This window comes from Heliangelus exortis, chromosome Z (assembly GCF_036169615.1).
Source record: "Heliangelus exortis chromosome Z, bHelExo1.hap1, whole genome shotgun sequence".
Classification (NCBI taxonomy): Eukaryota; Metazoa; Chordata; class Aves; order Apodiformes; family Trochilidae; genus Heliangelus; species Heliangelus exortis.
Window position 1 is genome coordinate 51241541 of NC_092454.1, and position 10990 is coordinate 51252530.

A 10990-nucleotide genomic window follows, 5' to 3' on the forward strand; every position below is an offset into this window, starting at 1 on the left:
TGTGCCTTCCGTGCCCTTTAGCAGTGGATGTTGCTTGGGATCTTGGGTTCTGGTATCTTTCCCCACTCCATGTGAGGTTTCTTTGTCTTTTGTTACCTGAGTATTTTTTTATAGCTCCAAGGATTTGTCCTTCCACCTTATACAGTCTCTGCTCCTCAACTCCTTGCAGTTCAGCCACCTGAGCAGCACCCACTGGTCTGGTGCCCCACTGGTCTGCTTCCAGTTCCAAGGGTGGCTCCAGAGGATTTCCCACTCAGGTGTCTGTGTTGTCCCCCATGCAGAGGCAGGAGCTGATGCTGGTGTGACATTTCTTTTTGTATCTGTGCCTTGTAGTGACGGTGATGGACACCAGGACAGCACAGACAATTGCCCCACCATCATTAACAGCTCCCAGCTGGACACGGATAAGGACGGGTTGGGTGACGAGTGTGATGAGGATGATGATAACGATGGCATTCCTGACCTTTTGCCCCCAGGCCCTGACAACTGCAGGCTGGTCCCCAACCCAGGGCAGGAAGATGATAATGGTAAGATGGGTGGTGCAGGAGCCATTTGGATGCTGAGGCACTACAGCCTTCTGCAGGCATTGCACATGTGCACCAGAATCAGAGTCACCATGTGTGCACACACTCATCCCAGCAGTAACCCCAACAGGGGCTCTTTGGCCTCAGGTCCCCTCCCTGGCCACTGCAGCCATCAAGGCTCAGAGTTTACCTGTTCCTTGGACATCATGAACCTGTGGCTACTTACTGCACCATAAGTCTCCTTTCACTTCTCTGATGCCTTCAGGTGATGGCATCGGGGATATCTGCGAGTCTGATTTTGACCAGGATACAGTGATTGATCAGATTGATGTGTGCCCTGAGAACGCTGAGATCACCTTGACAGACTTCAGGGCCTATCAGACAGTGGTGCTGGACCCAGAGGGTGATGCACAGATTGATCCCAACTGGGTGGTTCTGAACCAGGTAAAAATGCATCTGGTCTTTTTCATCTGAGAAAGATCATTTCAAAAACACAGTAAAACTCTCTCTGTAATTGGTGGACCCCTGGCAAACAAGTGAAAGTGGAAGCTGTTGGTTGGTTGACTATTTTGCAGGAGTTAAAATGAAGGAAGTTTCTTTTAGCGTATGATAGCTTGCACCTTGATGCTCGTAATCATCTAAAATAGCTACATGCTGGTCAACTTCATCTGGATGAATTTCACCCCTGCCAAGAAGGCAAACGTGAGACTTTCGTGTTTCCCTATTGAAATATTTCTGTAGCAAGCAGTTTCATGAATCCTTCTCAAAATTTGAAAGTTGATCTGCTGGATCACACAAATGCTGGAGCATTTGCTCCCAGATGGAGTCCAGTATCTGTTGATTACACTGACAAATTTGGCCCTCAGGAGGCTAAAGCATTCTGAGTCACAGGGAATGTGCTATTTATTCCCATTGCCAAACTCTTTGCCAAGACAGCTGAGGTGTAGATACCTTTCTTACCCCAGTCCTGGCTGTCAGTTTAATCCCAAACTCCATGATCAGACTGTAAGAGATAAGTCTAGGAAAAGCTCTCTTGCCCTCCTCAGCCCCATGTCTGTCCCACCCCCACCCCCAGTCTCATCTCCAATTTTGGACATGCTCAGTGGCTTCCACAAGAAGTCTGGGGTGGGCAAAGCAAGTATCAGCGTACCAGTATGGCCAGTTCTGCAACAGAAAAATAAAAATCCTGACTCAGGGCACACAAGCAGCTGAAACATTGGCATTTCTGTTATAGTTCTCATTTTAATTCAGAGCTTCACATGTTACACACATGTGAGCAAATGGAGAAGATGGATGGAGGGGGTGCTAGAGGGAGGGAGGTCAGAAGAGGCTTCCAGGCTTAGCCATCCCAGCTGATCAGACAGGCTAACTGCCCTGAATTGACTTTTACAGGGCATGGAAATTGTGCAGACAATGAACAGTGATCCTGGCCTTGCTGTTGGTATGTATCCTCTTTTGAGATTCAGGTTTTACAGCAGGAAACTTGAAGCATGTGAAGACATTTTCTGCAGACCTGTTTTTAACCTGTGTGCACCCTCAGGTTACACAGCTTTTAACGGCGTTGACTTTGAAGGCACTTTTCATGTGAACACTGTGACAGACGACGACTACGCCGGCTTTATTTTTGGTTATCAGGACAGCTCAAGTTTTTATGTGGTGATGTGGAAACAGACTGAACAGACCTACTGGCAAGCGACTCCCTTCAGAGCTGTTGCAGAGCCTGGCATTCAGCTCAAGGTACTGCTCATGGCTCCCACCTGGGGACACGGTGGTCACCACAGCCTGGCTATGCCATCCTGCCGTGTGCTGGCCATGTCACTCTGCCACCTGCCTGCCACGGGCTGAGCTGTCATGCCATGCATTGGCCAAGCCATCGTTCTTGGTCTCAAAACCACTTAGTTGGGCAGCTGCCACCCAACCCTTCTAGTAGCACCATTTTTTAAGGAGCTTCATTTCCAGTCCTGCTCTCATTATGCTTTCATTCAGTCTCTGCTCTTGGCTCTGGCTGTAATTGGTCAAATTGCCTCCTTCTCCTTGGCCCACGTACTCAGTTCCTTTTCTGTGCAAGCAGCGGCTGCAGTAAGGCAAGAGAATTTTGGGACCTGTGAGCAGATGGGAGGCTGCTTCAGCACACCCACAAGCTGCTGCAGAAAGGCTTAGAGCTCTTGAAAGTGTTGTTTCTCCCTGCGCCCCATCACTGGAAACTTGTATTTCTGCAGGCTGTGAAATCCAAGACGGGCCCTGGTGAGCACCTCCGTAACTCCCTGTGGCACACGGGGGACACCAGTGATCAGGTCAGGCTGCTGTGGAAGGACCCCCGAAACGTAGGGTGGAAAGACAAAGTCTCCTACCGCTGGTTCCTGCAGCACAGACCCCAGATTGGTTACATCAGGTAAGAGAGGAAAGGACAGACAAAGCAGGCAGTTGTTTCTCAACACCTAATTCAGATGGTAATCTGAGAATTTTTAATGTGTCTGGGCTTTGCCCTGATGGAACCTTGTAACAGACTTTTGAAATTCAGTCTGTAGTATTTTTTGTAGGAAAGACATTTCCTGCTTGTATTATAATTTTTCTAACATCTGGCTGTTATAGCTGTGCCCTAGCCTAATAGACCCTTTTCTGTCTTTAATACTTTGTTTTCCAAGCTACTGCAGGCCACTAATCTGAAAAACAGTCTTTCAAAATTTCTTGACATTTATCTTCTAGGTATTTTGGTTGGAATTGTGATGGTTCAATTACATATCCTGGGATTACAGAATTAATAAAAATTGTTCAGTTAAAGGTTGTGATCCTAAGATCAGTTATTATACTGATGTGATAGATTTGAGATTACATTGCATATGTTCAGAAAGTTTTTCAAAGCTATGTAGTGCACATTATCTGTTCTTATTTTCTTATTTGGGAAAAAGTTACTAGAAAAAAAATCACCATTCACCAGGAAACGTTTCACTCTGTAGCATACAGATCAGCAGGAATTATACTTGTAGATCCAGGCTGAAGTTAAAATGCAAAAAATAAAGTGTAGTAGCACCATCAGCTCAGGTTTTACAGCCTTGTAATAGAACAGAAATACAGGTAAGAAAGTTGTTCAAAAATTACCATCCTATAGTTGGGATGCAGTAACTTGATGGCATCAAGTATCAAATATGGTATCTTCTCTTTTCTGAGGCAGAGCATGATCTTCAGCAGTAATTGGAGTAGGAATCTTTGACTTCATGCTAAAACACATTAAGAACATTTTTATTGTCAATCACTGAGTCCCAGCCACAGGAGAGTAATGAAAAGGTCTTGGGTGGCAAGATCTGCCTGTGGCTGCAGTCTCTCTAGCCAGCCTTATGTGTGCCCCCTGCAGCTGGGAATGGCAGCAAAGTCAGTGCCACAGAATCCTGCCAAAACTAAAAGCAGGCAGACCTAAAGTGACCATCTGCCAGCTCTCTGTCTGCATTTCACTGTGGTCCCTTTGGGCCAGATGCCACAGACCATAATGTGTCTTGGAGAGGTTTTCTGAGGCTTTGAGGAAGCTTAGGAAAAAGTCACTTGAGGCAGCCTCTCCCATGGAAATTTGAAAGACAACAAGTTCTATTCATTGTACAGATGCTTTGGAATTAACTCAGCAAATCAGGAAATAGACTCAAGGACATAACAGGAATTGGTATTTTTTTTTCTTATTTTAGAAAAAGACACAGGAACTTTCATTCTCTTCACCGTGCACTGTTTTCTTGTGTGTCAGACCAGCCATGTCTTCATGCAGAGCAGGGCCCTACAGACTCATTGTCCTCTAAACAGTTTCAGCAGCACGCTGGAGGCTGAGGACTTTGTGTAGACAGTGCAGCAGCAGCTCAGCTGGTCAGGCCCTCAGAAAGGGCACATGCTGGGGAGCTGGCAGGGTGCAGCTCTTCCCAGAGCTATTTGGGAATTCGCTGGTGGGTTTTCTAGCAAGAAGATGCCAGATCATCAAAAACTGTCACTGGAATTAATCATATTGTGTTTATAAAGAAATCCCACAGCCAAGTTTAAGAATCCAAACTTTGCCTGTTTAAAAGAAAAAAAGTTTAGCTTCAAACTGTGTGAGACAGTATCCACCTGGCCTTCTCCAACTGCTCTAATCTGGTTCTCTCTCATATAACTGTTGACCATGGAAACTTTCAGGAGTTACAGCTCTTAGCCTGACCAGCTACAGGAAAAAAACATTCCAAGGCTTTTGTGAATCTAAACATTCTCCCTGCCCAGCTTTTGGTAGCATGCAGCATTGCTCCAGTTCCCAGCCCACAGAGCAGCTGCAGCTCTCTCATAACTGCTTTTCTCCCCTGGGCTGGATGGTTGGGTAGCATGTCCAAAGCCAGAGTGACCATGGATATTATATTACCTTTTTGAATGTTACAGCTTTAGAAATGACCTAATAGAGTTTTCGTTTTTCTTTTATTAAGGGCAAGGTTTTATGAAGGCTCTGACCTAGTGGCAGACTCTGGTGTAACTATAGACACCACGATGCGTGGGGGACGGCTTGGAGTTTTCTGCTTCTCTCAGGAAAACATTATTTGGTCCAACCTGAAATATCGCTGCAATGGTAATGTTGCTTTTGTGTAATTTCATCTAACAACTAGCAAGTGATCATGAAGAACTAGGCACGTGGCACTAGGCATGTGGCTATTGGATTAGGCCACTTTGCATCCTTCCCTTGGCTTTTCATTTACAAGTTATTCACAGCTGTGAAATGCCTCCCCTGACACCAGCAGCACACTGCAGCCAGCCAGAAGGGAACTAACACCTCACAATTGCTCCTCCCAGAGCAGTCACTCTGCTGCAGAGATTGTGCCAGCTAAGTAGTAGAGCTGTCATCAGAGAATTAGAAATGTTATTTAAAACCAGCCAGCCATGAGAGCTGTACACACACAATATACTGAGGCCATCATGTATGCAGGATGCCTCGAGCTCTGAATACTGCCCCTCCAATCCTTCAAGATAGATGCCCATCTCAGCATCAACCCCTACCCAGCCAGGGCAGCCTTAATGAATTAATGTTATCAGCCAATCTGGAGTAGCTTCTTTGTCTCTTTTCTGTGGATCTAGGAAGAGTAACTCAGGTCTGCTGAGTACACAGCCCCTGCACAGCCATACCCTGGCTCTGTGGCTTGTTCACTGATGGACTCTGATTTTTGGGTACAGAGTACACCTAGGCTGGTGCTTGAAGGTCGTGGTAAAACAGGGGAGCTTCTAGACAGTGGAGCTTACAATTGAACATTTTTTGTGAAGAGTCTCAAACAGTATGGTTTCCCAGAAAGTATGTTTCAGAGTTGCCACTGGAGTTGTAGGTATTCCTGGCAGTGAGCAGGCAGGGGCTTTGCAGCAAGTCTTTGCAGGAAGTCAATTACACCCACTCAAGGAAGCCAAGTGTCCCCAGCTATACATGCTTTAATTTCACACAAGTAGAACCTACCTGTGCAGAAAAAGCTTAAAAATAAATTTCAAAATTCAAAAGTAGTGATCAACAGAACACAAAGGACTTACCCTTGATTTTTCAATATGCTGTGTGTATTTATATAGATAATATATACTTTTACAAATACTATTGTGATGTATTTTTTTATATTTGAATATTGATAGGACTCCATTATAGACTGCCACTGTAGCACTCTCTGCCTTTCTAGCCTTGCTGTGCTTTTTAGTGGTATACTACTGTAACTATTCCCTGTACATTCTTAATGTATAAACAGAAGAGAAGAAATGTTACAAAAAAGAAAAGGAAAAAAAAAAGAGTAGGTGGATAATTATTTAATTTAAGCGGTCCTGGATTCTTTCAGAAGATACTAAACTTCTGCTTATTTTCCTGCTTTCAGATACCATCCCAGAGGACTTTCAAGAATTTCAAGCTCAGCAATTTGGTGTTGGGGATATTTAAGAAAGAAAAGCAAACTAATATTGCTGTTGCAAAAAATAAACCAGTATCTTTTAAATCCTTATATGATTGTTGTTATAAGAGTGTACACTGCAGCTTCTTCTCATTGATGTGACTACATCAGACTTTTTTTTTTTTTGTATAAAAGTGAAATAAAAAGAAGACAAAATAGACTGGGGATTCACTTGTTTTCAGATCTGCCCTAAAATCTGGGGAGCAGCATGTAATGGAGTGGCACTTGCTTAAAGATTCTCAGGAAAAGTTTCCATCTATTACCATTTTGGATTCAGTATTAAGTAGGGTGGGGAAGGAAGAGCAATTTTGTCTATCTGGAATGCACCAGCACCAACAGTTTGCATCCAGGAATGAAGTGTTTGGGAGCTGTCTGCCTAACCCAAGGCCTTCTTCGTACCTTTCCAGTCCTACTAGGAAAAAGCAGAGCAATTAACTTCCTTAGAGCAATTCATCTCCTTCGGAGTCTTAGTTACCTTTGGCAGACCTCCTCTCACAACTCCCTGCTCTTCCACTCCAAGAAAAAATATGTATAACACTACTATATCCTGTGAAAGCAAGAAGCATGACAGCAGGGCATTGTAGTCACATCTTATGATTTGCACATGACTAAAACAAAAAGAAAATACATTTGGAGATAAATAAAGAATCACCTGTAGTGAGAAAATAATCCTGACTTTCACATAACACAATGTCAGGCTTTGACCCTGCAGTCCCCACTCGCAGCCAAGCTCTCTCAGCAGGTACTGCACTCCTATGAAAATAAGCCACCAAGTTAAAAACCTGGGAAACAATAAGCCAGAAAAGATCATATCACTGTGTACTCTGTAATTTGAAGCATAGAAAGGTGTTGGATACTGTGTGCATTTTTACTACATTCTTTCTCAAAAATGGAGCTAGGAAATGAATGAAGGAAAAGCTCCAAAGACAACTGAAGAAAAGGATGTTGCACCCTAGAGGATGATTGTTTTAAAAAGGACAATGAGAACCAGTACTTCAGTCTGAAGGAGACAGGAAATACACAGAGGGGGCATAAAGTGAGGCCTGTAAAGATCAGAAGTAGCCCTGAGGAAATCAACAGCCATGACTTTTTTTCCAGCACAAGAATATAGGTGAACTACTGAATTATCAGGCAAAATTATCGAAACAAACAAAAAGAAGTTAGTTGCCTGTTCTCAGTACAATAAAATTGCCTTTAAGGATTACGGTGGTATCAAAGGCTTGGGCTTTCACTGTGGGCTTGTCTACCACTGTGAAGGCTTCTGGGACCTGGGACCTGTCCCACAAGTTAGCCCAGAGTCCTAGAGCAAAGAGCACAATGCAGGAGTGTTCTTCTGGCACAGGGCTTCATAATGAAAGGTTCCCCAGTTTCAGTCCTCCTTTCTCCTTGTCCTTGCCAAACCCAACTTCTGACACCAAGTTTTCAACAGAGGATTGAAAGGCTTACTACTCTGGAGCAGCACAGAGATTATTGTGAAATTATGCTAAAAAGATGAAAAAATAATCTTTTTCTAGCTGAATATAAGCTGGAACTCTAGTATCACTCATTTATGAAAAAGAACACAGACCATAAAGCAAATTTACATCTTCCTTACATCTTACATTTGCATTGCACTGGATGGAGCTGTTTCTCCCAGGAAGGAATCCTCTTGGAATGGTTTGGTTGGGCAGAAGGCTGTTACTTGTAGCATGATCACACGCACTGTGGGTACACCACAACCAGGTGAGCCTCTCGCCTTCCCCAGCAGAAAAAAAATATCGTGGCTTGCTGAGCTGGTACACACAGAAACCTGTTACAATTTGGACAGCCAGAACCTTTGTTTCAGAAGGTGCTGCTGGAACAATGGTGCAATGGGATGCTGGCATTTATGTCTGTCCTGTTGACACATGAACTGCTGGGTAGCCTGCAAATACAGGAAAAGCCCACATTTTGCAGACAAAAGATATGCTCCAAGGTTTCAGAAACCTCCTGCCCCTCACACCATTACAAATGGTGCAGTCCCTGTTTGGAAGCATTTAAACAATTTCTCCATCACCTCTTTCTGGAGTATTGTGCAATGCAGACATAGCTCCATATGTTGCCTTTGGCAAGTGAAGATGCTGCAATTCTGCATCTAAAACTGAATGAGAGCTCTCTTTTCCCCCACCACTCAGCTGGAGCAGCAGATGCAACTGCTTTGGAGTTGGGTTCATGACACCAGGGTCTCATCTCTCATCAGAGGATCCTTCCTGTGTGCCACCAACACCATGACAAACACATTTCAGATTATGCTCCCTAAAGACCATCTCCTGGTTTCAAATACCAGAAGATTATGCCAGGATGCTTCAGGATGAAGCAGAGGCAGGAGTGGGCAGGCTTGAGGGAGGCTGCTGAGCCAAGGTGGTTGCTCAGCTCTCACAGACCCTTAGCACCCCTTGGGAAGAGGGTCTGCCTTGCACCTCATCAACACTGAAGGCCTCCCAGCTACATGCACCAGAAATCTCTTGTGCACCAGAGCTGCAGGGAGAATTGCAGCCACCATCTGACCTCTTGAAATTTGGCCAGCAATTATTCACAACAGTGAGGAAACCGTGTCCTGGTGTAGGTCTGATCAGCTCAACTGTGTGGCATGGGTGCAGCAAGCAGGCTGTGGCAAGCATGTGCTGAAAGAGGACTCCACAACAGCCCAGACGTAGACGGCAAGAAGAAAAGGACCAGGGACTCAGAGAGACACAGCATGTTTGCTGGTGTGGATCCAGGTGTCAAATTCAGCAGCTGCCCACAGGCTTCGGTGCTATATTTGGCCTAGAAAATATTTTGTTTGCACTGTCAGAGGTATCTGACACATCTCAAAGAGCTGGATTGTACAGAATATCCAATAAGCCAAGTTTTGGGAGAGGTTTTGTTTTTGTTTTTGTTTTTTTAAATAACATCCAAATGTAGTGAACAACAACAAAAAAAAGTCGACCAACCTACTTGGTCTTTTCACACACAAAGGCTCTGTCTTTTACCTGGCAGAGGCTTTTCCATCTCAAGAACTTCTCTTGATTTACTGGAAATTTTCAGTTCTTTGTTATCTTGCTAAATTTTTTATCTTTGTCTTGACAGTACCAGGAGACCTTCTGATTAGCATTCTTATCTTTAGGCCCCTGCCAGGCATGATACAAACCAGAAGCTAGCTAAGTTTGGGGTAAAAAAATCTGTTAATTGAGAATAGGTTTGATGCATTTTTAAAAGAGTAAAAAATGCTCAATTCAAGAGAAAATTTCATACTTTCAAAGAGTTTACATCAGTGACTTTGTTACTAGGACTGCGATAGATTTTGGGGGCTTGTGCTAGAAAAGTGGAGCTGATTCTATTGAGGGTAAAAAAAAAATTTTTTCTAGATGTCTGGAGGAATCTCTCCAAGTTAAGTTTTACTAAGGCTCTCAGAGCAAAGAAACTCACCAGCATCCCAAGCGAAGTCTGTTATCCCAGTGACAGTGGTGTGCTGATGTTCGGTGATTGCAAAATAAAGGACAGCACAGTAGATTGCCCCACAGTAAAAATTACAGTTTGTTAAAGATATCCGTGCCTCTACCCTCTGTATAGCAATACTATCTGCCTGACAGGGTGGTAGCAGATTTAAAAAGAAAATGTATCATCAAAATGGATCACCATCTATCATCACTGTTTTTTCCTGAGCCTGTATGGTTGGAGCTGCTGTAGAGCCGAAGGGCCAGAGGCAGCTTATGATTGATCACAGGCAGCTGTGGGGGTCCTCAGCTCCCCCTCCCCACTGCAAAGGGAGTGAAAATGGAGGGGCCCTGGATGGGTCCCAGGCAGAGGCAGTGGCAGTGGGACGCTGCCTGCAGATGGCCCGCAGGGACCTCAGCGCCGGGGCTGCCACCAGATCTTCTTGGAGAGTGGGCAATTAGAGGAAAGGGATTCCAGTCTGGAGCAGGGAGAAGGAGGCAAGCACTCGAGGTGGAGGGAACAACGAAAAAAACGGTGGCCAAGCCCATCCAGATGCTGAGCTTCCCTAGGGAGAAGCAGTGGGTCCCTAGGGCAGAGATAAAGAAAAGGGAGTGCAGAAGCATTTCAGGTAGCCCGAAAACCCAACGGCAAATTAGAGACAAAAGCCCTGAAATGGCTCATTTTTAGTGCAAGGGGCACGAGCTGAAAATGCCCTGCCTCTCTGCCGAGTGGGACAGGGAGGGACGTGGTGCTGCCACATGGATGGAGCCCACAGGAGGCTGCCAGAGGTGGGGACGTGCAGGGACCCTCTCGTGTCGCAGGTGACGGGGCCAGGTGAGACGACCCGGCCGCAGCGGCACAGGAGGGCTGAGACCAAACCCCCATGGCTTGGGGCATTTCTTGCATCCTGCCCCGCTGGGAAGCGCTAATGGCATCCCCGTAAGGGACGGGGCGGTCCGGTCCGGTCGGTGTCCTGACTCACCCGGCTGGCACAGTGCCGCAGCAATCAGTGCAATTACAGGGGGGGAAAAACGCCCCGACGTGCCGGGGGAGACAGGAGGAGATGTGTCAGGGCTCAAGGCGCAGCAGTGGGGTGTGGGGTCCCCAAGAAGGGGTTGGGCA

General features: G+C 45.4%; 1 protein-coding gene across 2 annotated transcripts in view; it reads left to right on the forward strand.

The window, feature by feature from the left end:
• THBS4 (thrombospondin 4) overlaps positions 1-6589 on the forward strand; it is a 37712-nt gene extending 31123 nt beyond the window's left edge. For both annotated transcript variants that reach the window (XM_071731599.1, XM_071731600.1), the window contains 7 exons: positions 334-527; positions 790-968; positions 1917-1965; positions 2065-2261; positions 2744-2916; positions 4952-5091; positions 6362-6589. In XM_071731599.1, coding sequence (XP_071587700.1) covers positions 334-527; positions 790-968; positions 1917-1965; positions 2065-2261; positions 2744-2916; positions 4952-5091; positions 6362-6423 — 994 coding nt within the window. In that variant the 3' untranslated portion in view covers positions 6424-6589. The remainder of the gene's footprint in view (positions 1-333; positions 528-789; positions 969-1916; positions 1966-2064; positions 2262-2743; positions 2917-4951; positions 5092-6361) is intronic.
• The last annotated feature ends 4401 nt before the right edge of the window (positions 6590-10990 follow it).